We start from the raw sequence: 27,637 nt of genomic DNA on the forward strand, positions 1-27,637 counted from the left end.
AAAGCCCAGGGATGCCTGGGGACCTGGCCACTGACACCCAAGATCAGTAACTGCAAGCACCAGAAAAGCAAAAAAACAGCACTTTCTCCCCAGCTCTCCAGGATCGACTGCAATCTTCCCAATAAGAAAGAAGTCAAGACTGTCTGAATGTGATTTTGGGCATGAGCGTGAGAGTGTGTGTGTGAAATTATCCAGGAGGATAACAGTGCCAACATCACCAGTTCTTAAAACCCCAGTATCCAAACACACTATGTTTTCTCTGTCATGCTGACAACAGTAAGACGTGAAAATAAAGTAGAAATAAAACACCTAATAAAAATGCATTGCTAGGTTATGTAGACAGAAGCTTCTGTAAGACATAAACCTACCATAAACCGCTGCAAGTTTAGACAATAAACAACCACTAAGACAAATACTTGATGAATCACGACACAGTTTTTCAGTAGCACTCAGAAAGACTCTCTAATATTTGAACATACCAAACAAGATAATGAAGACTGAAAGATAAGGACAGAGAAAATAAATATTGAAATCAAGACAGAACACCACAGACGTGAAGCATGAGTCTGTTGCCAAGCTTTGCATGCAACACTTCAGAGCAGGATCAAATAAAGGAGGTGCAGAAAGGTACCAAATCTTTTCTCCGGTGAAAATAATCATACACGTTATGAGGCAGTGTTGAATTGTACCCACATTGTTGTTATAAGATAAAGCTGTCATTGACAGCTGCAGTAAATAACATCCTGCACTGCCTCAAGACTACGTTCTCCTCTCCTGGAAATCTAAAGGAAACTTCTTTTGCCACTGATCCCAGTGGAAGTAAAACCAAATGCAGAGAAAGCAAAAAGACACAGCAAAATAAGAACATCTTCAACACAGATTTATTCTGCAGCCCTCACTGATACTCAAGTTTGCCTTTGTAACATGCCAGTATTTGGCTTAACTGTAAGAGATAAATGAGTATCCATAATCATCTGTAATAATTTTAAGAATTATGAAATCCTATTCGTATTTCTATACTGACATCATGTACTGATCAGAATTCTTTCCATGTAGCTCAGAGGGCTTGCTAAATGCATTTGACATGACCGCTAGCCAGCTGTGTGGTTGCTTGAAGAAACCTAGTCCCCTTCAATAGTCCCAAAATCTCCGCAGCCAGCAGACACTTCATCACGTGGTTACGTACTTGGCTTGCACCTACCCATACTGAAAGACACACTCTTACAAGCGACTCCTTCCAGCTGATGATAAAGTGCTGAGCTGTATTCGGATTTTAAGTACTTTCCCATATGGAAAGGATATGAAACTTGGCAACTCCCATGATTCTAAGAAACCATCATTTTTCTTCACTGCCCAGTCCAATTGTCTGTAGGACTGGCTCCTGAGTCACACGGAGCTCTGGGAAGTTCAAGTGAAGTATTTGTGCTGGAGCTAGAGACAGTGATGGCAGCAACGCGACAGGAGGACGAGGGCTGCTGAATAATCAAGTGTCTGACTATGAGAAGGGAAGAGTGATCAGCATTCTTAAGTACATGGGGAAGTGTTTTCTACCTGGAAGTCAAAGCGACAGTGTGTTTTATCCAAAGTGAATGCCTGTCCTGGTTCTAAGGTTCCATGCTTTAGTTTTTACTCTTATAATGCCTTGTGTACTTACATTTAAATGTATGGCAAGTTACAAATATGCAAGCAGACAGGACAGAATTTGGCTCTTCCAGCTCTTCATCCACAGCTCTTTTCCCTTCAGCCACAAAACCATTTTTCTGCGGTTAATTCCCTGCTCAGATTTCTGATAGCTAGAGTATGAGGGTGATTGTTGCAATGCCTGCGAGGCCCCTCTTCTTGTTCAAACAGCCAGATAACAAGAGCAGATCAGATAGGGACATCAGTGTAATGACGAATGTGAATGGGACACCCAAAACTGTCTCAGGGGGCATTTGTCCAACATTGATAAAGCTAAAGATGAAGAGGACTATCAGATGGATTAAACAGTAATCAGGCAATTAAGAGAGACTTTGGGAAAAAAGGAATCATCCTGAAAAGCAGTATAAAAGCAGCAGAAACATTTGCAGCAGTGGGGAAGACAGCAGGGTGCAGCAGAGCCAGGGCAGCCCAGGACACCCCAAAAGCTGCTGGGGCTGGGGTGGACAGAGCAGCCTTGCTGCAGGGCACCGCTGGGCATCGGCACCCCATCACTGTGAAGGACACAGGGGAGGGAACTCCCGTTGGCATGTGCCTATGGGACCTTGCAGGGGGCTTCCTCAGTGGCATGTGGGTCTGGGTTGTAGGGGTGGCACAGATGCAGGTACAGCTGGAGCGCCCTGTCACGCACAGCAGTACTCAGGAGAGGGGACATGAGCTTGTGACCTACATACCCAATCATCCATTTACCTGGGGCGGGGGAGCAGCATACATGGATGTTATTATAACTTTCTGGGATTATAGATGGGCGTATGAAAATTTGTAAGTGGCTATTAGTGTTTTGCAAGCATTTAGTAGCAGTTTATCTGTTATATTGCTGACACTGATCCTGAATGCATAGTTCATTGATTGCCCATTAATTTCACGTCACTAAATATGATGGAACACTTAGATCCTGATTTGACAATGGGAATTTGAACATTTCTACAGTTCTAGAGCAGCAGATGATTATAAAACAAGTCCAGCAACCTATACTTAAAAGAGCATTGTGAAATACATGAAACATCAAAATAATTCTTGTAGTGAGGATGAGACTCATCTGTGTTAGCACGCTTTCACAACTTTTATGTAGACATCTGCCTTCTGCCATGTTCCCAAGTCCTACAAACCCCCTGTAGTTCCTCATTGTAATCCTTCTTTGTAATGATGAACAAGGAACCTAAGCCACATTTTCATGGCTGATTAGGTTTGTAAAAAATCTGTCAAGAACACTTGTGATATAGCAGATCCCACCTCTTACCTGCAGCCTTATTTTGCTATGTCTAAAGTGAAGTTGCACCCTAGGGTTCATTATTTCATGAGGGCAGCCATCTTGTGTGAAGCACGTATCATGCTACCAAAGGTTATCACACCAGCTTTGTACATTGCTTTAATGTGTGTGGTACTAAGAATATATAGATGTAGCCAAGGCAACAAGTGAAAAGCAAATGGTTTCTTATTGGAAAAACATTAAAAAGCAGATGTGTAACAGCAGTGATTCAATCCAACTGACTGACTATAGAAAATTGCATATACAAAGAATTCAGCAGGAAGACTTCTTATGTCTGCTTCTGATGGCTGTTGCAACCTTGGCTGACCTCTGAGCAAATTTTAGCACTGGATCTCAAATTGGACAACACTAGCAGCAACCTACTGGGTGCTTTTGAGTTTGCATCTGACCTTGGATAACTCCTGAGGAAACATGCTTGCCCCCAGTGACCTTTAGTTTACACGAAGTCTTATAGAAACTGCTTCTGCTTATGGAGCAACGCCCTTTGGTGACACTAAGTAGAGCTGGTAAGGCTGGACCAAAACAGCAGTGATACCAGAATAACCCTGCTGCTTTCCCTCGACACAGAACTTAATTTCAGAAAGCCCGGACCTTTTTCCCCGGAAAAGCTTGCACCAAACCTATGAGCATTGACCTCAGACACAAGAAAACTTTTTACCCATCCTGGGCTTATTAACCACCTCCTGGCCAGCTTTTGATCACTCTGCAGCATGTGTCTGACCCGTTCTAAAGCTAAAACAGAAACCGAATGTTGCCATGCTACTTAAGAGTGTACATTAATGTATCTTGAGAGAACATGATGGTAATTTTATAAGTTATGTACTTCCTTCAGAAACAATAAGCACTCCCTACATCGAGCATGATATAGTAACACTTCTGTCAGCAATAAGGCAGATGCCTTTAAAATCAGCGATCTTTTTTCAAGAGGAAATAATGAAGTAGAAAATCAATGTTTTTAAAAAGTGTGTACTTTAATATTGTTAAAAGTGGAATAAGGAAGTACAAAAATACCGTGCCTCAGTTTTTGTCAGAGCTCCTGAAAATGCTGTGTACCCATGAACATAGCTGGACAAGGTACTGCAAAATATGTGAAGTTTTGGATTCAAAACGTGAACAAACTACAGTTTCTATTTTCAGTTTTAGCATGAAAGTCTTTGGAGTTTAAAAAAAAATATGCAAAATTACTATCAATTGTCTTTGCTGGCTTTCCTGATGCCCCTTCTCCATTGAATAAAAGTACTGGTATGTGAACAAGGAGTAGGGTACAGAAGTGTCCACCAAACATCACACTTCCTGACTAATCCTGTTCAGCCATACCAGACTGTGAAGGGAATCCAATTCCTCAGCACAATCTGCTCAGTGATGGCAGGTATCTGGTCTGTTCTGCCACCCAAAGTTCAAGAGTGCCTTTCATGGCAGCTGGAAGGTCCATGAGAGGACTTTACACTCTTCTGCCCATTAGCAGATAAAGGCTAACGCACTCATACAGAAGATTTTAAAACATTTCCTAAACCTGCCTGTCCTAATAGAGTAGTACTGGGCCATTTTCATAAGCCTTGGAGGAAAGATTTCCTCTGCTTGAAACGCCTTTAAGATGTCTTGATTGCCAGCAGCAAGCACGGCCACAGCAAACTGGAGGGGCTATCCATAGCTTTTAAAAACAGCATGTTGCCGCAGATTTTCATGAATACATCTCAGAGCCTTCCCCAATAAGAGAAGTAAAACTCAATGGAAGAAGTGAAACTGAGGAAGAAGTGGTTTATGTAATGGTCCTAACAAGAAGTGCTGCTATAGTTTCTCCCGCCTTTTCCATTTGTAACACGTATTGAAGAAAGCTGTCTGTTGAAGTTGTTTTTCCAGCATCTTCAGTCTTGAAAATTTCCCAACATAGACATCTCCTATCTTATAATATGGTCTTGGGTTATGACCAATTTTGTTTTATTGTTATAAAGCTTAATATGACATAATGATATATGCTTGCTTCTGTATGCTATTCCCAAAGTTAGGTTTGCCTTCCTACCTACCCAAACAAAAAAGAAATGGGTTTTCAGACAGATGAGTCTGATCTGTTGTACAGCCAGGTTGTATCATCACACAAACATCAAAACAAGCAGAAAAAGGAAAGTGGGAACACTCACCTGGGGTTGGGAAGCAAGGAGGGACCAGACCAGCCCAGCTATTTTCAACAGCTGTGTGAATTTAGATTTGACTTAAGTCAGCTGTGTAACTGCACCTGAACACCGCCTTTGAGTCTTAGAATGACACCAAATACATCTAGCATAGTAATGTGGATCATGGAAACTAGCCTTAGCTAAGCTCTTACTGCTATGAGAAACTTGGTTTTACAAAGCACATCTGACACATACACAAATCACAGGACATTATCTGTCATTTTGAAAGTGACATGTCTATCTCCACACTCCAGCTAAACTTTACACGGATTATTGTATGTTTGCTGTAACATCATTTATTGAGACAGTATCCTCCTTCAGTGGCATTAGAATAAAAAAACAGAGCTGGGTATACCTCAGCAGTGGATTCTCCTTTTCTTGAGTTTTATAATTTATTTCTAATTGATGCTCCAGCAATATGGTGTGGACTCCACATTCCTACCACTTTGCCAAGTCAAAACTACTCTGGTGCTTATTATAGCAGATCCTGTCTTGCTCTGTTTGGAAAACAACTCTGGAATCAACAAAAAACTCGGAGCTCACATGACTGATGCTCCATCATAAATAAAACTATCACCATTGAGATTTTTTTATTATAAGTACTTCTAATCAATATTAGGCATCTTTAAAGCCTCTTAATTTGGTTTTCCATTTTTTAAATTTGTGGCCGCTTAAGAGGAACTGACAGCGTGATTTCAGCAGCCAAGCAAGAGTTAATTATCTTCACTGCCTAAATCCACAGTCTGTCTAGCCAACCTGTACAAAGCTGAACTGCTGTTTTGTAAAACTTAAGGGCATCTGTCCCGACAGAGGAAGCCCAGTGCTCCCCGAACTCCAAAGCAGCTATGGTCTGAAAGCTCTTTAGCCGTGTGTATTCTGCCTCCCACCATCCATTTACTTAGATCTTTTGTTGTAATTTTACCATTGTCATGTGGGCTTGAAGAGATGTAATACTTTTCTTTAAAAGATCAAATCTTTCCATGTGTAAAAGGATCATGGAAAAAAAGAAAAGTCATGGGAGTCCTCTTAGGATAAAATACCTCAGTGCTCCAAAATTCTGGATCCTTAACTTCCGTTTGAAAATCGTTAGCTTCCACTGAGTGGCTCTAGAATTGCAGGCTGCTTTCTGTCACAGTAATTAATGGGTACCTACACTGCCATGTCTGTGCATTTAGTGATCTGTAAAGTATTAACATGATAATGACAGCAGCCTGGTATAGCACTGCTCAGATACAAACAACTGGTGGGATGCAGCTAGAATCAATACTAGAAGTTGTGTGAAATTGATTTATATTCGCAGGTCAAGCTGAAATTTGCATGGGCCCTAGCACTTACTAAAGCCAGTGTTCCTAACAACAAGTTAAAACTAGTAACAAGAGACTCCATAAACATGACAGTGCAAGCATACTTCACTGGTTTTAACATGGATGTGAAACTACAGCCTTAAACCACCAACCAGAGATACTGCAGGAAGTCCCACCTTTCCCCTGTTGTAGGAATGAATAGCTGGGGATAGGGAAGGGCAAGCTTTGTTTTTTCTAGAGCTAAATCTGGCTTTACGTTGCTTGTATGTGCATAAAGCGTAATCTCAGCACAGATTTCTGCACCAGCACCAAGCATTCCTGCTTCTTGCAACCTCAAACAACCTTTCCCATTTGCTCTCTTTTACCTTGTGTATTAATTTTGCGGCAATCTGATCTAGCTGGAAAACATTTATTATTGTGAAATTAGCTTTCTTCAAGATCCTTTTTTTGCAGCGCTTGCATGGTTTCAGTACAGCAGGATAGCTAGGTAATACCTTGTGTTTCCACGGCCTTTCTCCACCAGGTTGAGCAGCTGAATTCCACTATATTTTGTTTCATCCCTTTCCCTTTTTGCCTATGTACTCCCTTATTTTAAAGCATGACATCAGTCACAATGATGATTCAGGATGCCATACCAAAAACATGAACAAATAAGATTGAAATGTGTTTTTGCTTGAGCTCAGAGCCTGAGCTCATTTTCACCTTCTATGTCTCTAATTAACTTCTTTGCAGATCTGCAGCATTAGGCTTCATACCCAGATGCATTCTCTGTCAGGGGAAAAAAACTGCTTACACTGCAGCCTGTCACTTCTCTGATGCATCCGCAAAAGGCACCTGCAGAAATATTGTTAGTCTCTTCAAATCATACGCAATGGGATTGTTACTCTCTCCTCTGCCTGAAGAAAGTATGAAAAATTGAAGGAAAAAAAATAAAGACAACGATCAATATTGCTACAACAGGCAGAAATTTCACTCTGCCAGTAATACCACTGTAGCAATTAGAGACTCATCTGTTACTTCAAGAAAAAAGAAAAAATTTGTAATTCATACTAATATTTCTTTGCATATAGCATGGTAATTTGCTTTTAAACGTAGACTTCTCAAAGCAGTTTCTAATGGGAAAATGGATGCAGCAATACCAAGTGTCTTATACAAGGCTATGTAACAAATTCAGTGACAAAATAAAGATAAACCCTACTTCCCCATCCCTGACATGCACTTTTCCTACACTATTATGTATTGAATATCAATGCACTCTTACTGTAGAGATGTGTCTATATCTACTAGAAGCAGTTTACATTCATCTTCACTGTTCAGACGTAAACTAAATGCACAAAAACTGTTTTTTTATAAACTACAGAAATTTACATTTAGACAAGAGATACATAGTGAAATTCCACTGAGTTTGATGCCTAACCTTTGAATTCAGCAAATTAAACATCAGCAACTTTTAAAAGTAAAGTTTAATTCTGCTGTTCCTCCAAGCTTTTGTATAATCATTACACAAATTTTGTGTGGTCGTTTACTTTTATTGGAGCTCTGCTTCTCCCAATACACAGACATAAGTCATTTTACGTTCAGTGTTTGCTTTAAAAATTATTAATAACCTAAAAGGTAAATTGCAGCTGGCTGAAGACTACATTTTTCGGTATGCAGCTATTCAATTGCTTAACTTTAAAGGCTTTTTGAGGAGGGTGATTTTTGTGGTTAAGTTGGGAACGTATGACTCAACAAAAACCACACTTCAAGTCTGTTGTGCCCTCTTAAGGCTCCCCGTATGGGCCTGTTCAAGCTGCTTACGAAGTGACTCAGGGTACAGCAGGGGCGAGAGAGCCTGCAATGTGTTACATCAGAGGGGTCTTTGTCCTGTTTAGGCTGTAAATAAACGCCTCTTACATGTAAGTGACTACGGTGATTTTCATCCAGACTGAACTGCAGAAGAGGGTGTAAAGGTACTTACACTACTTACCTGTAAAGCCAAATTAAGCTCAAACAAGAGCACCTTCACTGTTTTGCATACAGTATGTTTGGATACTAACCTAATTCTATCATGATTAACTTCCTATTTTAAGCTTAAAAGCCGCTCCATAAAATGAAGCACAACCCAGTCTCCCAGCTACCTGCAGCTGGGGCTCCTTCTGGCTTCCTTCACAAGCTGCGCTTGGTTTTCGTGCTGGCCCTGGGGCTGCTTTGGGGTTGTTCGCTCCCACAGAGCGACCCGGCTTACGCGCGCTACTCTGCCCAGGGCACGCCGGCACTGCTCTCCCCGCCGCCGCGCCGCGGGCAGCTGCCGCAGCTCCGAGTCCGCCATTTTTCCTCCCCCGCCCGTGAGGTAACTCCCCCCGGCGCCGACCCGAGCTCACCCGGCAGCGCCCGTTCGCACCTCCCGCCGGCGAGGGGCGGTGCCGCGCCTGCGCGGTAGCGCCGCTGAGGCCCGCCGCTGTGTGGGCAGGAGGGCGGGCACATGCGCAGGACGGCGGCTGGTACGCGAGTGAGATGAGGTGAGGTGAGGCGAGGCGGGCGCGGGGCCGGGGCGGTGGGCTGCGGGGGGCTGTGCCGTGTTGCACTGTGTTGTGCTCTCCGTCCCGGGGGCTGTCGTTGTCCCCTCTTGTTGGCGGAGGGAAGGAGCTGGGCCTTCTCGTAGCTCTTCTCCCAACCTCTTCCCCGGGAGCTGGTGCTTTCCGAAGTTCGGAGCAGACCTGGAGGGTGGGAAGCGGGCCTGACGCAGGTTGGGAGGGCGGTGGTTCGGCCTCCGGGAGGCCGTCGTGTGCCGCAGTGCCTCGGCTGGCGGCGGCTGGCTCTCCTAGAAACGCTGTGGTGCGAGGAAGCCTCTCGTCAGCCCCAGAGCGTAAGGAGGCAGGGGTGACTGACGCTGTCTTTCGTCTTCCCTGAAAACCGTGAAGTCACATTTAGAGCATCAAGCGGCCTCGGCTTCCCCGCTGCCATCCGGGCTGGTCAGCGGCTGGCAGGGGCTGGCCTGGTGGTGTTCGGTCAGGCCCGAGAAGTAGCTGGAGAGAAAGGTGCTTTGCTCTCCCGCTGTGAGGAAATGCACCTGGATGATCTTATTAGGGGCACTCATACGGGAAAAAACGTTCAGGTACATGAAACGAAACGGTGCCAGAGGTCTGACGAGTTAGAACTGTGTCTGAGAAGGGTGTTACTGCTCCCTTGATACTGGGGGGGGGTTCCCGTCTGCTGTCATGTGGAGTGCCGCAGGCAGAGAGGAGAGGAAAGCCGAGCTCTGGTCATGTGAGGTTTCGTCAAGATAAATGCATTTTAGCTTTTATAGTTTTCCATCCTCAGTTGAATTTGTTTGTAAAACTTTTTTATTTAATGTTTTCCTATGAATCTAGCATAACTTTTAGGGAAGGTGAAACTTCCTGTTATCTTCTGCAGCCCCATCAAAATGGGGAAGCTGTAGAGTTGTTGGAAACTGCTAGGGAAAACGTTTAAGGGTTTGCATGTGCGCAATATGAAGAATTTTCCATCAATACATTCTATAAAGTGCTGGGCATTTGTCTTGTATTGCAACACCCTGTGTGTCACCATGATGTGAAGGATGTATTTATCGTATGTCAGTTTTCTTACACAAGTTGAATGTTGTGCAGGCTTATCATACGTGTATAGTGAGTAAAGGGTGTTTGAGGTCTGACTGACGTCACGTTTGTAAAGCATACCGCTTCATTATGTGGAAGGCATGCATATACACTTCCTTCTTGAATGAAGTGTACAATGAACTCTCAGGTGTAGAAGTTAGGTTGTCTCTTGAAGTCTTATTTGGAAACAAAAGAAGATGAGCTACTAATGAATACTGCTCTAATTTTGTTTTTTTTTCTATGAAAACTTTTTTAGGTAATGTAAGCATTTCAGTTATACACAAAAGAGGAAGCAGGCATGTCAGCTCTTTGTCCGCCACCGTCTCCCGCAGTTGCTAAAACAGAGATCTCTTTGAATGGCGAGTCACCTTTACTAGCTGCCACTTTTGCTTACTGGGACAATATTCTTGGCCCCCGAGTGCGGCATATCTGGGCCCCAAAGACAGAACAGGTACTTCTCAGTGACGGTGAAATAACTTTTCTTGCTAACCACACCCTGAATGGAGAAATACTTCGGAATGCAGAAAGCGGTGCAATAGATGTGAAGTTCTTCGTCTTGGCAGAAAAAAGGGTGATCATTGTGTCATTAATCTTTGATGGAAACTGGAATGGAGACAGAAGCACATATGGACTATCTATTATACTTCCACAAAGTGAACTTGGCTTCTACCTGCCTCTTCACAGAGTGTGCGTGGATAGGTTAACACATATTATAAGGAAGGGAAGAATATGGATGCATAAGGTAGGTTTATTGTTCATTACTAAAAACAGTTGTCCAAGTTGTCTTGAGCGAAAGCAAGAATTAAGATTCTGTGACACCTGTTATGTAGCAATCCAGACAAAAAACTCAGAGGAGGCTAACCTCTCTACAGGTATACAATTTTGAAGATTAGAAGTTATCAATATGTCAGCAAATTCAAGGCTGGGGTTTTTAGCCACAATGATTTATCCTGGTAATATTATATAACCTGTACCAGGCTATCTGGGTGAGATAGGTATCTTGTACAGTTTTTCATCTCTCTGAATTTGGTATAAATTGTTGCTTTTAACTGTGTTAATTAGTGTATTTAAACTAGGTAGAGTTGTAAATTTACTGTATTTCAAATAATTGTTTTCACTGTTGATGTCCATAAAAGGGAACTGATGCAATTAATATTATCATTGTTGTTACGGTTTTATTTTTCAAAAAAGGGAATCAACGAACAGTTTGGCAGATGTTAAATTGTGTAAAACTAATCAGAGAACCATGAAAATACATCTACTTTAGTCCAAATAATTCTACTTTTGAAACTCAAAAAGGACAACATGCTACATTTCTCTGAAGAATTGCAGCTCTTACCTTTGGGTACATTATGGATATTTCCTTATTAAGTGAAAAGTGTTGCGTATTTTTGTTTAAAATAAATAACATTTTAATAATAAAAATTAAAATCTCTGCCATCTTCATGGAGTACAAGTTGTCTTAGAGCAGTAAGTTGCATGTCAGCTGTAATGTGTATGGTGGTGCATGTTTGTCTGATGAAGTTTTTGTTCCTCTTCTGTTTTGAGACCTCTAGTCAACATACTTTAAACTTCCTTTTTGAGTACTCTTATCTGAACTAATTAAGATTCCAGAAATAATAAGCTGATGTTAATTTTTATAGTGATGTTTCGTTTTTGCTACACGAACAAACTCCACTGATTTTTGCTGTATTGCCTGAAGATGGCTGGCAATGTTTTCCAGCACACTGGCTCTTGATACTTCTGGGGTTTATTTTTCAGAGGAAGAGTAGGCCATAAAGTTCATTTTCAATATAGCAGAAACACAAATATTTCATTCCTAATCTAGTCTGGATTCCTAAACCTGGTGGATGTTAGTGCTTTTGACGTAAGGGAATGCTATCTCATGTTCTTGATTACATTGCTTCTCTGTCATTTAGCGTCCTCTGTACTGAATTTTAATGTGAGTGGTCAGGTAAGAATTGTCCGTTATTCTTAACTATAGTGCATCTTCTCTCTTTCTGGACATTGATCCGTATCAGTATATATATACAGTAGAAATAGCCTTCAAGTGGCCTTGAGAATGACCAAAAAAATGTTTTCTCCTAGTTTTCTCAGAAATTAGTCATTAAGTTCTTCATTCTTTTTCAGATGTTCTTGAGGCAGATAGGTCAACTCGGTTAGCTGAGACAGTGATACATTCTCAAATAGACATTTATTGTCTGTCTTAGCTTTTTTCTTTTTTTTTTTTTTTTTGAGGAAGAACAAAGATTCCTGCTTATATCTGCAGTTCTGCAGCCTTACCTAGAAGAGAGAAAACTGCTTTGAAAATGTAGATTAAAATTTAGGCATGAGTTGTTGGACTCGATGATCTTAAAGGTCCTTTCCAACCAAAACGATTCTATGTATCTATGATTCTATGAATTAAAACAGGCTCATTTTGTAGTTTGTGTTTTGAGGCAGTTCAGAAACTATGGCTACAACAGAACAAAATGTTGAAGTAATATCTGAAAGGAACTGTGTGTCTGTTCTGGAATTTCTAATGGTTGTGTTTATCAGCTCTCATGAGTTCTGTGTAGAGATGGACAACAGTTCCAGCTAGACTTTAGAAGAGAAGAAACCTTCTGAACTCAAGGACTAGGAGAAACATGAAAGAGTGTTAAGACTGGCAAAGAAATGCAAGCAACTCCAAGCAAGTTGTCTATATGGGATTAGAAACCCCTTTTATCTACTTCGATTTTACGTTCCATATGTTTGTCTACTAATTTTGAGCAGTTATAGTTCTGAAAAGAAGTGGCTTACACCATTTGTTCAGCCTTGTCTTCATGATGACTGACTTCTAAAGCAAAGGATCTTCATTGTCAAGGATGTCTTAACTTCACTGACTCTGAACTCAAGGATGGAGGTGCCCCGAAGGAATCTGCCTCCTTCCAGTATCGTTTTTCACAGATGCTTCTTTTAGATGGTTAGACCAGTTTTATTACTGTGTTAGGGCAAGTCAGTGTAGCTTGTTCCCTATTCATCTGCTCAGAAAAATTTACATAAACTCTTTCACCACTTGAAGTTGATCAACTTTGAGTGGTTCAGTCACAGGAAAGTAATGCATAACCAATAAAAATGCAATAACCTGTCAGCATCTAGCAAAAGATATCATTAGTTCTCACAGCACCTTCCATTTTTTGTATATTGTATTGATTGTTCCAGTGATTAATGCCGAATTCTCTTTGTGAATAATAACTTGATTCTGTCTTAAGTTGCATTTTGAATGCAGTTTGCTACTCAGCTGCTGCTTAGTCTGTTTTGAGAACTTTGTCCGGTCTCTTGTACATTGTGTTTTGTGTATTTTGAGGTTTCTCATCCTCTGTACTTGGTTATAAAACAATGTCAGTGTCTCAAGATGTGGAAAAAAAAAAAGTTCTGTTTATCCTACCCTCCCCAAACAAATAATTTTTCTCATTCTGGAGATCTCATTTTTCTCTTGCTGCATCAGGAACCATCAGTCTGTACTTTATCCATTTGAAAATAAAAATCCATACATAAAGTGGAATTCTGCCCCATAATCTGATCATTTGGCATTTTCTTGATCTGTAATGAAGAAACATAATGTTTTGTCATTGTCATCACACCCTCCCTTTCCTGCTACTCCTGCCCAAGCATGTGAGAGGTTTGGTGGGGGGCAGAGCAGGGAGCATTGATCGTTTAAAATGACATCACTTCCTGCTAATGTCAACTCTGTAAAAGAAAAAAAGACTTGAACATCGAAATTTGAATCTAAGAAGCGTGACTCCACAGGGAAGAAACTGCCATTTGACTGTTGTGTGCATACATATATAAACAAATACCAGAGCGTTTATATTTAACTGCTTCTCTTGCTCAGGAGAGGCAAGAACATTTCCAGAAGATTGTCTTGGAAGGCACGGAGAGAATGGAGGATCAGGTAAGGGCCGTCTGGTTGATGTGTATGGCACACCATCACAAAACTCTCTGACTGCATCTGGTGACTGTAGAAGTTGGTGCTGCTTCTTATTTTTGGGATCCAGGAAGATACTTTGGACTGGCTGGTGACCTGCCATGCACAGGAGGCAAAGTTTCTCAAGATAGGATGATGGAAGCTGTGAACAAGTTGAAGGAAAATATATTTCATCACTTTATGGGTGAAGTGGAAATCTATGAAGAATATTACTTTTCAGAAAAGGAAGGTCATTTACTTGAACTTGAAGCTCTGTAAAGGTAGTAGCTTCCATAGATTCATGCTCACCTCCTATCAAGGATGGTTTTTCGCTAGTTGTTACCTTTTCGAGTTACAGAGATTTACGGAGTCTGTCATGTTGGGATGTGGTTGGAGACCTAATGGATAAGACTGTGAGAAGAAATTGATTTCTGAAACTGTAAATACGAAATTCTGCCTTCAGTTTCTTGTGATAGATAAGTAATTTTGTATGTTAATAAATAATATGCCTGTTTTGGGTTTCCTGTCATTGTTAAAACATGAGACTTGGATCTAAAATGCTTAACAGTAATTGCACTTAATACTGTAGGATCAAATTATCTCACTCCAAATACGTCTTGTCTAGGCCAATCAAACTGATTGTGAAAATTAGCGTAGGACCCTACAGCATAGGAAATACATTTTAGACATGATGTTGAGAAGCAAAATGTATGTTTCCAGTTCATAATTATTGCTGAGCAAAGCCCAAGAAGTCTGTGCATCAATTTCCGCTCGTACCACACTTCCAAACAATAGGAGGTTAAAGATGTTTTGCCTGTAATATTGCAACTTCGTGTTAGTAGTAACTTCTAATACTGCACGGTGTGCTTTTACTTTAAGCATTTTATTTATTGCGCAGGGCCAAAGCATCATTCCAATGCTGACAGGAGAAGTCATTCCTGTAATGGAACTCCTTTCATCTATGAAATCACACAGTGTTCCAGAAGAAATAGATGTAAGTCCTTGTGTTCTTTGCATTCTGAATAAAAAAGTGGATTTGGCACTCGGTTTGGTAGTCTCTTTGGCAGACAAAACCCCACAGTTGTCATAACTTCTTGTGCGCTACAGTTGTTTCACACCAAGTTCTCCTAAGTGTTGTAGGGAATGCTTTAACGTAACTGTTTTACTTTGGTAAATATAACAGTACTGGCTGTGGTTTTTATGGTCAGCACTTAGCAAAATTGTCTGCGTAGGATGAGACTGTTTTTAAGAGTGGAGTGGAAAGGCTATGTGATGCAAACCAAAATGAATGGGGAGGTAAATAGTTTTAGTGTTGCTACCTGTTTCAGCGTGGTTTAGTGTTCTCATGGAAGAAGTAGAAATGATCTCACATGCACTAATTTAAAATACCCTGGACAAGATTATAGAAAAAAAACACTGGGAGGAATCTGACTTGTGACTGGTGAAGAATGTTCAATAATTGAGTGTCTTTCTCATTTTCAAAATGCTTTGATTGGAGTCAGAAGGTCTTTTTAAGGTTGTGCTTTTTTGGGCAGTCTAACAACTTACCTTAAATAGTTCCCAAACAGTTCCCACCTATCATTAAAAACAAAAATCAATTAATTGGAAGGTGTTGCAGATCCTTGTCTAACCTTTGTTTATATTTACTTGCATTTCAGATAAGTGACACAGTGCTAAATGATGATGACATTGGGGATAGTTGCCATGAAGGCTTTCTCCTCAAGTATGAATTTCACTTTTGATTTATGTTGTAGTAAAATGGCTTAAACTTTTGTGTGCATATATGTATATATATCTATCTATATGTGCATGTGAACATGTATTAGATTACTTTTCTTTATAGGAGGGGGGAGGATGACACGTATTTGGCTTTTTGAGATTTTCATCTATAAAATGCTGTACAAGTTGCTGTATTTTTAGAAGAATGGCTTTGGGCTAATAGCTGCATCTCTATAGACTGTGTTGTCACAGAGTCATTTGCTTGATAATGGAAGTCCTATCAAATATAATTTTTCTTTGATACTTATGTTTAATTTTATGAGGATATAAGTCAAAGTCTTAGATTTTTATGAAAAACCAAAAACTTGGGTTGTGTTTACTGCATAAACTATGAATAAGAGTCATTGATGGTATGACATATATAACGCTTATTAATAAAATATGTATTTCTCTTTTTTTTCCCTGTATAAGTGGAAGTAGTTGCACTTGAGAGAAACTTGGTCTCTTCCTGTGGGAAAGCATATTTCATAAATTTTAATTGATGTTATGTTACCTTTCAGAACATCTCCGCTATAACTGCATTCATTTGTGTAGTGCTTAGTGCCCTCTATTTATACAGCGTCACATACACTTTCAGTACTACAGAAATTCATGTGTTAAATTAACTAATTCTTTACAATAGTGTAGTATTTAGTCGCATAGAGAATTTGGGAAATAATTAAGTTAATATCATGGAATGGATTATTGTAAACACCTAGAGCCATTGATCCTACAGTGATGAGCTATTCTCATACTAGGTGGAGATTTATTGGACAGGTAGGGTGTAGGGTGTCACTTATCTCTTCTGGCCACTTCTTCTCCTTGGAAATTTTCTCCTGAAAAGAAAATAACGGCCGTTCATGTGAACGGTCCAAATGTCTACTTTTTAGCTTATCTGCAAAGCTTATCAGCTTATTAGCTCATCTATGTTCAGATTTCAAGTCTTAAATATATGTATGGATTTATACATCATTGAATAAAAATTGGATTAAACTAAATAAAGTGCGGTATCAACAATACCAACTTCAAAAATAAGCAGTCATGCTTTCTTAATAACTTCTAAATAAAACTGAACATCTGTTTCTGCCCCAAATGAAGAATTCAGAATTATTCAGATGGCTTTAAATTTCACTCTTAGAATATACTTGATAAGGTAAATAGTAGCAGGTCCACTATAAAGTCCACCTGTAGGATTTCAGAGTCTTGAGTGTAGCTATTATAGTCCTTATCAAGTAGAGGTGTTTATTAGAACTGGTTAATCACATACAATGCATCCTTCAGTAAGATGGCATAAATGTACTTTTGTATATTCACAGGTATTGGAGAAAAAATTTTAATAGTATCTAGACTTTTTATGGTATCTAGACTTTTTGAAGCTGTGGGCCAGGTGTTGGTTTGAGAAAGTGCAGGGGGAAAGGGAGGATGAGGTTAAGAAACTTCAATAGAAGTTTCTTAAGGACAAGTTAAGTGTTGTCAAGATTAGTCCAGGAATATTTACTGCAGCCTCCAGACTTAAGATAAACTAAGTCAGATCTGTGCTGCTGGCAACTCACAAGGCAAGATCACTCAACTTCCAGGCTGTGTGTATTCTGAGCGACTCAAGCTTGTGACATACTCTTGCCCATGCAGTTACCAAGAATAGAACAGTTTACCTGCCAAGTCTCCCAAAGCTGGCTTCTGATCCATGGTTTCAGAAAATGAGGACAACAATGGAATAGATCTTCTTTCAAGATGCTTTCACATCCTTCATTATTAATGTCTTCTGTTACTTTAGAGGAATTATTTTATACAGATTCTGTAACACAGCGAGATGGTAGCAGTAGACAGTTTTTGTTTGCTCTGTAACTGGTATTTGGAGGTTCTGAGTGACAGTCTTTTTATTCGTCAAAATGGAAATGTAGATACTGTGAAACTTTTGGATTTCAAGCAGTAATCTACACAGCTGTGTGAGGTCCTAGGTATGGGCCTATATTTATACTAGGAGCACTTCATTCTTCTTGTGAAGATGATAATTGTTTTATTGGAGAAGTCTTGATTAAATGTATTAACCTATGTTTTTTATTTGCAGTGCAATTAGTTCACACCTGCAGACCTGTGGTTGTTCTGTAGTTGTAGGAAGCAGCGCAGAAAAAGTTAATAAGGTAATGCACTTTGTAATAAACCAAACTTAAATGTTGATTATTAGGAGTGTTAGTGTGTTATTTGGAACAAGGTTTATCTATAAACATATTTGAGGTTGAAGAAGGAAAGAATACTGTTGTCTAGTTGTCTTACTTCAGCTGATTAGTCTAGGAGTTGATAATTCTGCCTGAAAATTGCCTTATCAGTTGTATTCTGGCAACTATAAGAAAACCCATGTATTTAATTTAATTGATACTGTATATAAGCAAGTAGTAAATGAGTCTGAGCTTTTAAAATTAGGTTTGTTAGCTAAAATATACAAATTGAAGAGGTCTGAACTGGCTTGCGCAGTTCAGCTATGTCAATGGGTGTTGTCTGTGTACTCTTAAGAAATTAGTATCTGCATAATTTCTCTTGTGCTGGGGGAATAAATGTATTTCTGCATCATGAACTGCTTGTGTTTCATGGGACCCCAAAGCTGTTAAGTTTGTAGTCACACACACATGGAAACAGGCAAGCCTACTAGGACCTCAAGCCATTCCTGCAATTCCAGCATTTTTTTCTTTGTAGCTGTGTTTGTGTTGACATCATCTTCAGTCTGTTTAAAACTTAATTGCTAAATAAGTGCACAGTTTAACTGGTAGATCTTAAATTAGGTTTGTCTCAGCTTTCCAGAAGAACCAGAAAGAGGCGAAGTACAGATATAAACCCCTAAAAAAGAGTCCTGTAACAACAAAACACTCAGTGTGTCATACTTGCTGGAGCACATCAGTAGGGATGATGTTTAGGAGCTTTCAAGCTAGAAACAATAAAGCAGCATTAGCTGTACCTCTTAACGGGGAAGAGTATATACATCATTATGGTCTGTTTGGGAGGAAAAAAGGTCACTCTTGGAAACTGTCATTTCAGAACAAGAAAGTAATTACATTTTTGTGGTAGACATTTTTCCCATGCTGTTATTATTTTTAACTCTCTTGTAAGCTTGTTACAAAATATTTAATTTGAACCAATATGAAACTATCACCTGCACTACTTTTCCTCTAATATTTTGGTGTAAATGGAGAGTTCCTTGATGCTTATTTTAAGCTTACCCAGTATGTGAAGAAAAAATCAAATGAGGATGTTTTCCTTATTCAGAATTCTCCAAGTACTTTTTTTTTTTATATATATACAGCTTTTTGTTTGTAACGAAATGCTAGTTTCAGATAAATTGAAAGCAATTCCTGGAAGAGATACACTTGTGTTTACTGTTGACATATTTCTTAAAGCATATTTCTTTTTAGTGTAGTGCAATGTATGGGCGTTCTGTTCAGAGAGATTTCATTTAATTAGGGTGTTACTTCATCCCTTCTAATAAAAACACTGAAGTTAATTTTCAGCTAGGATATTCAGAAAGAAATCATGAAGAAAATTTGTTTTCTTTGTGAGAAAATGTATTTCACTACATCAGTTGCCTGTCTACATTCACAGCTGAGTCCTTTAATAAACCTGTTTGATTCAGAATATCACTGCAACTGGGAATGAAAAGAAGGGTTTCATAAAAGGGTGCAATCCTAGAGCCTTCAGGTATTAGGTGCCACTGCACTTAATGAGTATACCTGTACTGCTGTGAGGGTAAGGTTCTGTGTAGTTATGTAGCATTGTAAGTTTTCAGTTTACACTGGGGCTTCTGGGCCATGCAATAACAATAGTCTCATGTCCTGAGACCACGACAAAGGTCCTACAGTGGGACATGTGGAGAAGCAGTATATTCACATAACTTCATTTTCTGATAGGGGATGTTTTTGTATATTGGGCTTTTCTGTCTGGTTGTGTTTTTGATTGTGATGTACTAGTTATTAAGCTCTGGTTTCTTTTGTAAGACTGAAACCTTTCTTTGAGGAAAAACTCATTTTAATTCTTGAAGTTGATGCCCTTTTTAATAGATGTATGTATGTATCTGTGTGTATTGCTTCAATATGAAATAAAAATTAAGAACAGTGGGCCTGCTGAATATATTATATATTAATTGTAGACCATATGTATTATCTATTTTATAGTATGTAGGGCTCCTTGCTGCAGTGAAATATAATAGTCCTCTTTTTAAAAAATTCCTTTAGTAAACCTGTGTTTTGAAATAAGCAATTCATGATGCTTTATAAAAATTGGAGGAGGGGGGAAATGCATTGTTTTGTGTGTATTGGCAGTGATGGTAAAGCACCTCTGATCAAATGAACAGTAAGTGCTGATACTCAAATTAAAAATAATCACGAGCAAGAGGGGAACCAGAGAAAAGAAAATTCTCAGTTCTTAGCTGAAATCAGCTAACCACAGTTAATATGTATTTTTTTCAGGGATTTAAGATTTGCACATGATTACGTTAGCATAATAGAGGAAATGTTAAAGGCTTAAGTGGTTATAAAAAGCGTATAGTTCATAAAATAATTAATTAAAAGGCTTTAAGGTCTAAATGGTTATGAGTATGTAAAATAATGTATTGAAAAGCTATACACTATAGGAAAAAAACAGTGTGGAAGAATGTGAGTCTCGAGATACATCCAGGGTAAATTTCATAAATTCTACACAGGCTGTTATCAGCTGGGCGCTCTTTGTGTCAGGGTGCAACTGTTCTGAACTAATTGCTTTCTTTATAGCACACTTTAGCTTTCCTTAAAGTGAAACTGTTGCATCTTGCTGAAGTGGCAAAAAGCATTAGTCAGAAACTAGGTTGTCAATTGTTTTAGGTACTGGATAAACATATTATGCAAGGATAGAGCCTTCTCAAACACCTTACAGACACAGACAGGACACTACAGGTTAAGACTGAAAGATTACCAGAACGGAATACATGATTACTTGTAGCTGTTGCAGCACAGGAGTTTGAAAACAGATAGTGAAGTACCTTTGTTCCTTTTAATGGAGAGTTTGAGGAAATTACTGAGGAAATAAGCATGGATACTTATTTAGGAAATTGCCTGATTGGAGACAGTAACTGCTGTTTCAATATGGAATAAATAAAATAAGAGGCTTAAAAGGCTAGGAAAGTAGTCACAGTAACTCATGTTTATGTAATAGGAAGAGGGAGCAGAAGGCGAAAGTGATTTGTTCTACATAGTTGACTAAAAACCAAACTTTGCTAAAAAGTGTTGGGTTTTTTCTTCATTTGACAAGAAGTTGGAGTAATATGGCTTACAGCTTAATAGTTTAAGCGTGCCACTATTCTGTGGCCTTGGTAAAGTTTTGGCGTTTCTAATAAGCATGTTGAACTTTTTTGTTCATCAATTGAAATACCTAATACATTCTAGTCAGAAACTGCATTTGAAGATTTGTTCATTCCTTACATTTTCATGTTTTTCAAAACTGTTCTTTTTAATGCAGATTGTGAGAACATTGTGTCTGTTTCTAACGCCGTCAGAGCGGAAGTGTTCCAGACTCTGTAGAAATGAGTCTTCTTTCAAATACGAGTCAGGACTTTTTGTTCAAGGCTTACTCAAAGTAAGTATGCTTAGGAAAGTTCTATTCTTCTGTAGTTTAAGAACATTCTTAAATGTATGCGTATGCATGTGCATACATTCATGTTCAAAGAAATATGTCATCTTTCCTTGATTCCTTTCTGGCGCTGTAGCTTTCCTTGTAACTATTTGCATGTTAGAATTCCAGGCCAGTCTTTTCTCTGAGGCATCTGTTTCTTGAGTATGGTCCAGAATTATTCCTATACTTTGAGGTACAAAAATGATACTCTTTTGCCTACTTGGGGCTAGAATCCCAAAAGGCATTGAGTTTTTGTGTTGTATGAAAACCAAAAAAAACCAATCCATCAGTCCTGCAGTTTCCAAGTATTTTAAAAGGGCTGTGGCAATGGGTGAATAGAAAAATAATGCTTCTTGCTTTAGCAAGCGGTCTAAACTTACCAGATAAATATAATACAGTAATGTGAATGGGCTCATGAACCAGATGGTGCGATATTGTAATACACAGGTTACCTCAGTGTCTTTTTTTCACTGTTATATTTAAGGGAATCATCCAGTGTGAAGGAGTTTTTACTGGGTTACAACCACCAGTTCTCTCAAACAAAACATGTCTAAACAAATGGGATTTAAAATTTACATAAGATGCGTTAATATTGTTTGTTCCAATATAGCTTTGTTTTTTTTAAAAAAAGTAACTAGAAGAATAATTTTTTTCACTGAAACAGGATGCAACAGGAAGCTTTGTGTTGCCCTTCCGTCAAGTAATGTATGCCCCATATCCTACTACACATATAGATGTAGATGTCAATACAGTGAAGCAGATGCCCCCTTGTCATGAACACATCTATAACCAACGACGATATATGAGGTCCGAGCTGACAGCATTTTGGAGAGCTAATTCAGATGAAGAAATGTCTCAAGACCATATTATCCACACCGATGAGAGTTTCACGCCTGATTTGTACGTACTCATCTCTCACATCTCTCAAAGTTACTTGATTTGGGACAAGAGAGTAAAGTGTACTTTCTAATAAAGTACATGACCTTTTTTTGCTTTTAAGAAGCTCCTTCAGCTCTGGTAATTGCATTTGTTTTGGAGGAATTTACCAGTTCTGTCAGTAGTTTTGCTGCATTAAATATTACTGAAATTAATTTTCAGTGATACTTCTGACAATGTAAATTTTGTTGCCTGTTTTAATTAGGAGTATAACAGAGCTAAGTGTATTTGACAGGGCCCAATGGCTTTCCTGGGTTTAGTTCATCTAACCTGAAAGTTTTGCTTTAAAATTCTTTTATTAGCTTTAGAAATAGCGGGATTATAATTCACTAAAATTTTGAATTCACTTTTAATTTCTGCCAGATTGTAAACAGTTAGTGTCCCTTCATGGCATTACCTCACATGTTTGTTTGCTTTCTTTTCTATAGAAACGTCTTTCAAGATATCCTACATCGAGATACATTAGTAAAAGCCTTCCTGGATCAGGTAATTGTTGCTTTTTCAGAAAGAACAAGAGCTGAAGTTCAGTACTTTGAGCCCTAGTAACAGATAATTTAACATGAACAGATAATTTGTTGGCTTAGTAACTCTTTTTCATACTAGTGCTATGATCTTCTCTGCATAACTAGAGAGAAAAATACTCATGTTATTTGTAGTATTAGGATAATACTGAAACTCCTTGTGTATGAAAAACAATTTTCTATTGCTATGCAACAGTATCTACAAGTACAGTATTGAGAAAGCTACCTGACTGGGATTAATTTCAGGTTATCATTTTAAAAAGGAAAATAATACTTTATCCAAACAGAATTGTAAAACAGCTTAATTTATTGCATCTGAGCAGCTAGAAAACAAAGAATATTGAATATATCTACAAATCTGTTTATGGGCCTGCTTTGCTCTAATTAAGGATCTGTTACATGTGTATGCAATGTTTTTTTTTATTCCACGTTCTTAAAATTATTCTTGAATTTCCATGTCTACTTAATTTTCTGGTATGATTTTTAACAGATCTTTCATCTGAAGCCTGGCTTGTCTTTGAGGAGTACTTTCCTTGCACAATTTCTGCTAGTCCTTCACAGAAAAGCCTTAACTTTGATAAAATACATAGAGGATGACACGTAAGTGAACAGATAATGGAAATCAGGCTTTGGGAAACTTCCTCTGTTCTTTTTTACAACACCCTTTTTTATTTTGTTGCAGGCAAAAAGGGAAAAAACCTTTTAAGTCTCTTCGTAGCTTAAAGATAGATCTTGATTTAACAGCAGAGGGCGATCTTAACATAATAATGGCTTTGGCTGAGAAGATAAAGCCAGGTCTACATTCCTTTATCTTTGGGAGGCCGTTCTACACTAGCGTACAGGAACGTGATATGCTCATGACGTTTTAAGGTTCTCCACTGCTAACGTGTAATATTGCAGTCTTGCATGGCGTGAAAAGAAGCCTGTCAGTGTAACCACCACACTTGTGACAATCATTGACGTGATTGGAGCATTAGGAGCACAGTAACACTACAGTCTGGCCGAAGCAGGAGGGGGTCTTGTTAGAGGGAATATCAACATAGCTAGACAAGCATGATTTTAATGAATCCATCTCTTCTGTGTGCTTTTTTTAACAGTAAAAGTAAATGTTACCAGAGGTTCCTTTGCTGTATGGGCTTAATAGATATTTTAACATGTTTTAGTGTATGATAAAGGGAAGCATTTTCATTTTCCTTCCCCAGAGACTTCCTTCAGGTGTATGTCCATTTTCCCCTGTTCTGCTGTGTCAGTATTTTTAGTGTTTCCACAGAAAACAATACATAGGTCCTCTCTAATCATGGAGGTTGCAGAATAGGGGCCTTCCAAGAGTTTCAAAGAGTTTTTAAAAGTGTTTGTTCTTATGTATGTGGTACAAATCTGAAATATATCTTCCCTTACCTCCCTTTTTAACACTATTGGCTCCTTCATTTAGAGCATTTAAAGGTGTCTTAGGTTTTTAATATACTACAAAGTGCTATTCTTGTGTGCAAACTGTTGACTATTAGCAGCTTAAATAGCAGCGCTCTGCACATGGGAACTGGGTCATTATTTAAGTGGCTTTGTGCATGTAAGTGCCAACCAGGATACTCTGTCACAGATTGTTGGGCCATCCTGCAGTGAAGTGTTCAGTGATCCAGCATAACTGAGCTCTTTCAAAACAGAAAACTTGTGTCATTCAGCAGCAGTTGTCAGTCTTTCTGTCTGTAAACTGCTGTTTTTTCCATTGTCACTTAGAATAAGGTTGGGATTAAAGTATTAGACCTTCCTAAAGAACACCAAGGTGATAGCCAAACTAAAAGACAAAACAATAATTTTTTTCTGTTGCCATTGATATATTTAGTAATCCTTAATTCAGAGATGAGCACAGCTATGAACTAATGTGATTAGCATTTTACTAAGTAAATTATAGTCAATAATCTTGCCAGACTTCTTAGCACATCTCCAGCTTTGCTTTGCTTGAAAGTAAAAACACAGTTTCTCTTTGTATGCCTCAGCTTTTCTTGGTGTGGTGTCAGCTTAATCCAGGCACATTGTTTTGAGTGTTTTTTTGACACGTGGTTGGTGTGTGTTATATTGAAGTCAGTGGTATATCTGTGCTGCATGTTCTTGTATTTCTTCTCTTTTTGGACAAACACAGCAATATATTTGTGTCACGTTTTAGTGTAACCTCGTAATTCACTATTCATTGTGAAAGAGTTGCACTTGTGATTGGAGAAGCCACTGTTGCTTTGTTGCTTAGATTGTTTATAACACTCCATGTCAAATAGGTTTCTGTTTTCAAGATCATTTTTTAGTGTCTCTTTCATGCAGAGAGGCATAAAAGTTAACAAAATTTAGATTTACAACTTTTCCTGAAATGTCCAATACTCAGATTTTAAAAGTAGTGCTGTCCTTTATTTAGATGTCCAGAATTCCCTGACATTTCCTGAAATACAAAGGTTTACAATTAAATATTTAGAGCTTCTGAAAGCCGTGGAATTGAGCCTCAGCTGCACACCATTTTTGTGAATGAACATCATCAGTGTTACCTGGTTGAATAAATAATTACATTTGCTGGAGCCATTTTTTTGCTATACATGTATGTAGGACTCTTGCAATGAGCTCAGTGCTTCATCGAAAGAACTTGTCAGAATTATGCTGACATAGTGATAGGACAAGGGGTTACAGTTTTAAACTGAAAGAGGGCAGATTTAGGTTAGATATTAGGAATAAATTCTTTCCAGTGAGGGTGGTGAGACACTGGAACAGGTTGCCCAGAGAAGCTGTGGCTGCCGCCTCCCTGGTGGTGTTCAAGGCCAGGTTGGATGGGGCTTTGAGCAACCTGGTCTAGTGGAAAGGTGTCCCTGCCCATGGCAGGTTGCTTGGAACTACATGATCTTTAAGGTCCCTTCCAACCCAAACCATTCTATGATTCTCTAAGTTACTTGTGCTGAGATTCTGTTTGTCTTCCTACCATCGTCATTTCCTTCTGTGTTTTTAATCCGTTGAGCCATTAGAAAAGAGCCTGATTGTGCTACGTTTTTACTCTCATGTCTAAGATTGTGAAAAAAATGTAATGAACACTGCTAAAACTTCTAATGTAGAAGTTGTGTTGAAGTCTAAAGAGCTTTAAATGTGCTGCTGAAATTAACCACCTCAGCTTGATAGGCATTGGAAGCGTAACAGTAAAGCTTTGTTTGTTTACTGAAGATCTTGTCAGTTTTTGAAGTTACTAAAAGCTGGAAACTCTCAGTTGCTACTTTTGTTGCACAACTATCACAAGTGCAGAATATATAGTGAAGTAAATTATTAAATGCATCTGCATGTTGTGTTGTAAATCCTGCTCAGGAAACAAAGTATTCTAATAAAATTCATGCACAATGTTTGACTTTAATTGCTACTGACTTTTTTTCTTAGAATTTCTATTCTGTATCTGATAGAATCTTTATATTTTATCCTTTGAAATAAAGAAGAAAACTTTTTACATATTAAATTAAAAATTATGCTGATATGGTGAATCATAGACTGTCATTGATGAAAGTCATGTTACTTAGTTCCTCCATTTCTGTTAAGGACTTACTCATTTCAAGCTGAGACTGGCGTGACTTGCTATGCTTCTGATGTGCTCAAATAAGAATTTAGCCTCTACAAAGAATGTACTTTGTCCTCTCTTCAACAGTAAAGAGGCATAAACTGTACGTATTAGTGTGCAGAGTAGTTTTTTGCACATAAATAGAATATGGTTGTGTTGTTTACCTCTGTCCTAGCATGGAGCTACACACACTGTTACGCCTCCTGCTTGGGCAAAGCACCAAGGAAGCTGCATTGCAGCATGTCCTTATTTACAAGGTAGTTCGTGTAATACTTTGGTTAAAGGAAGTAATTATCTCGCTTCTCAAAGCCATGCTGTTCATATGCGTGTCCAGAGGTTTCAAACAGAGAAGACTTCATCTAAAGTTCAGAAGTATGAAGAGGGACACAATCCTGACAATGACCATCGAGTAAGTCTGACCAGTTCTAACTAAAATAATAGAGCTACCCTGCAAGAACTTTTAATCTTTGATTGGCATAAGGCAGATTTTCAAAGCAAAAGATCAGTGGAAAGAGAAATTTCTACTTAAAGGGCATGGAATGGAAACTGGTAATTGTTTCCTTCTTTTAGATATTCCTGTCTTATATTGTCATGTAGATGGAGGGAGGTCCCAGACAACTGGAAAAGGGCCAAAAGACGATCTGGGGAACTGCAGTTTGACCAGTTCCACTCAGGTGCCTGGGAACATCATGGCATGTGTCCTATTGGAGCATCTTTCTTGCCACATGAGAGAGAAGGTGGTGATGGGAAACTGTCAGCATGGCTTGACCAAGAGTGCATGGTGCTGCACCTGCCTCATAGCTTTCTGTGATAAAAAGACTGGCTTTGTGGACAAGTGGAGAACAGGGGATATCATTTGCGTTGACTTCAGCAAAGCGTCCAGCACTGTCCCACAATGTCCTTGTAGCCAAGCTGCATGTTAGGCTCTGGGTGGGCAAGTAAATACCTGGCTGGGCAGTCGTGCTCAGGGATGGTGGTCACTGGGAAGTATCTGCCTGAAGACTGGTGCCCCATGGGGCCCCACAAGGGGCCTGTCCTGTTTAACACCTCTATCTGTGACCTGGGAAGGTGATCAAGTGCATCCTGTCAGGTGTGCAGGTGACACCAAATTGGGAGGAGCAGTCGATACGTACGAGAGCGGGGCTGCTGCGCAGAAGGACCTGGACTGGTCGGAGGAAAGGACAGGTCCCCTATGCACTTGGGGCAGGAGCAAAGGGCAGCCCTGCCCTGGGCAGGCAGAGCCCTGGTAGCCA

General features: G+C 39.2%; 1 protein-coding gene across 2 annotated transcripts; it reads left to right on the plus strand.

The window, feature by feature from the left end:
- Positions 1-8,859: 8,859 nt before the first annotated feature.
- Positions 8,860-26,191, plus strand: C9orf72 (C9orf72-SMCR8 complex subunit). 2 transcript variants are annotated; one of them, XM_068422912.1, is made up of 11 exons: positions 8,860-8,944; positions 10,296-10,781; positions 13,896-13,955; positions 14,866-14,961; positions 15,626-15,690; positions 17,794-17,866; positions 21,204-21,320; positions 22,021-22,256; positions 22,721-22,778; positions 23,304-23,413; positions 23,496-26,191. In XM_068422912.1, the coding sequence occupies exons 2-11, from the start codon at positions 10,338-10,340 to the stop codon at positions 23,680-23,682; spliced, it is 1,446 nt and encodes a 481-aa protein (XP_068279013.1). In that variant the 5' UTR covers positions 8,860-8,944; positions 10,296-10,337; the 3' UTR covers positions 23,683-26,191. The 2 variants fall into 2 exon arrangements, with proteins under 2 accessions (XP_068279013.1, XP_068279014.1); XM_068422913.1 differs by lacking the exon at positions 13,896-13,955.
- Positions 26,192-27,637: the final 1,446 nt, after the last annotated feature.

This window comes from Nyctibius grandis, chromosome Z (genome assembly GCF_013368605.1).
Source record: "Nyctibius grandis isolate bNycGra1 chromosome Z, bNycGra1.pri, whole genome shotgun sequence".
Classification (NCBI taxonomy): domain Eukaryota; kingdom Metazoa; phylum Chordata; class Aves; order Nyctibiiformes; family Nyctibiidae; genus Nyctibius; species Nyctibius grandis.

Coding starts and splice junctions, on each gene's coding strand:
- C9orf72 (XM_068422912.1), top strand. CDS start 10,338: ATGTCAGCTCTTTGTCCGCCACCGTCTCCCGCAGTTGCTAAAACAGAG. Junction 14,962..15,625: donor GTGTTCCAGAAGAAATAGAT/GTAAGTCCTTGT, acceptor CTTGCATTTCAG/ATAAGTGACACAGTGCTAAA. Junction 22,257..22,720: donor GAGAGTTTCACGCCTGATTT/GTACGTACTCAT, acceptor TCTTTTCTATAG/AAACGTCTTTCAAGATATCC.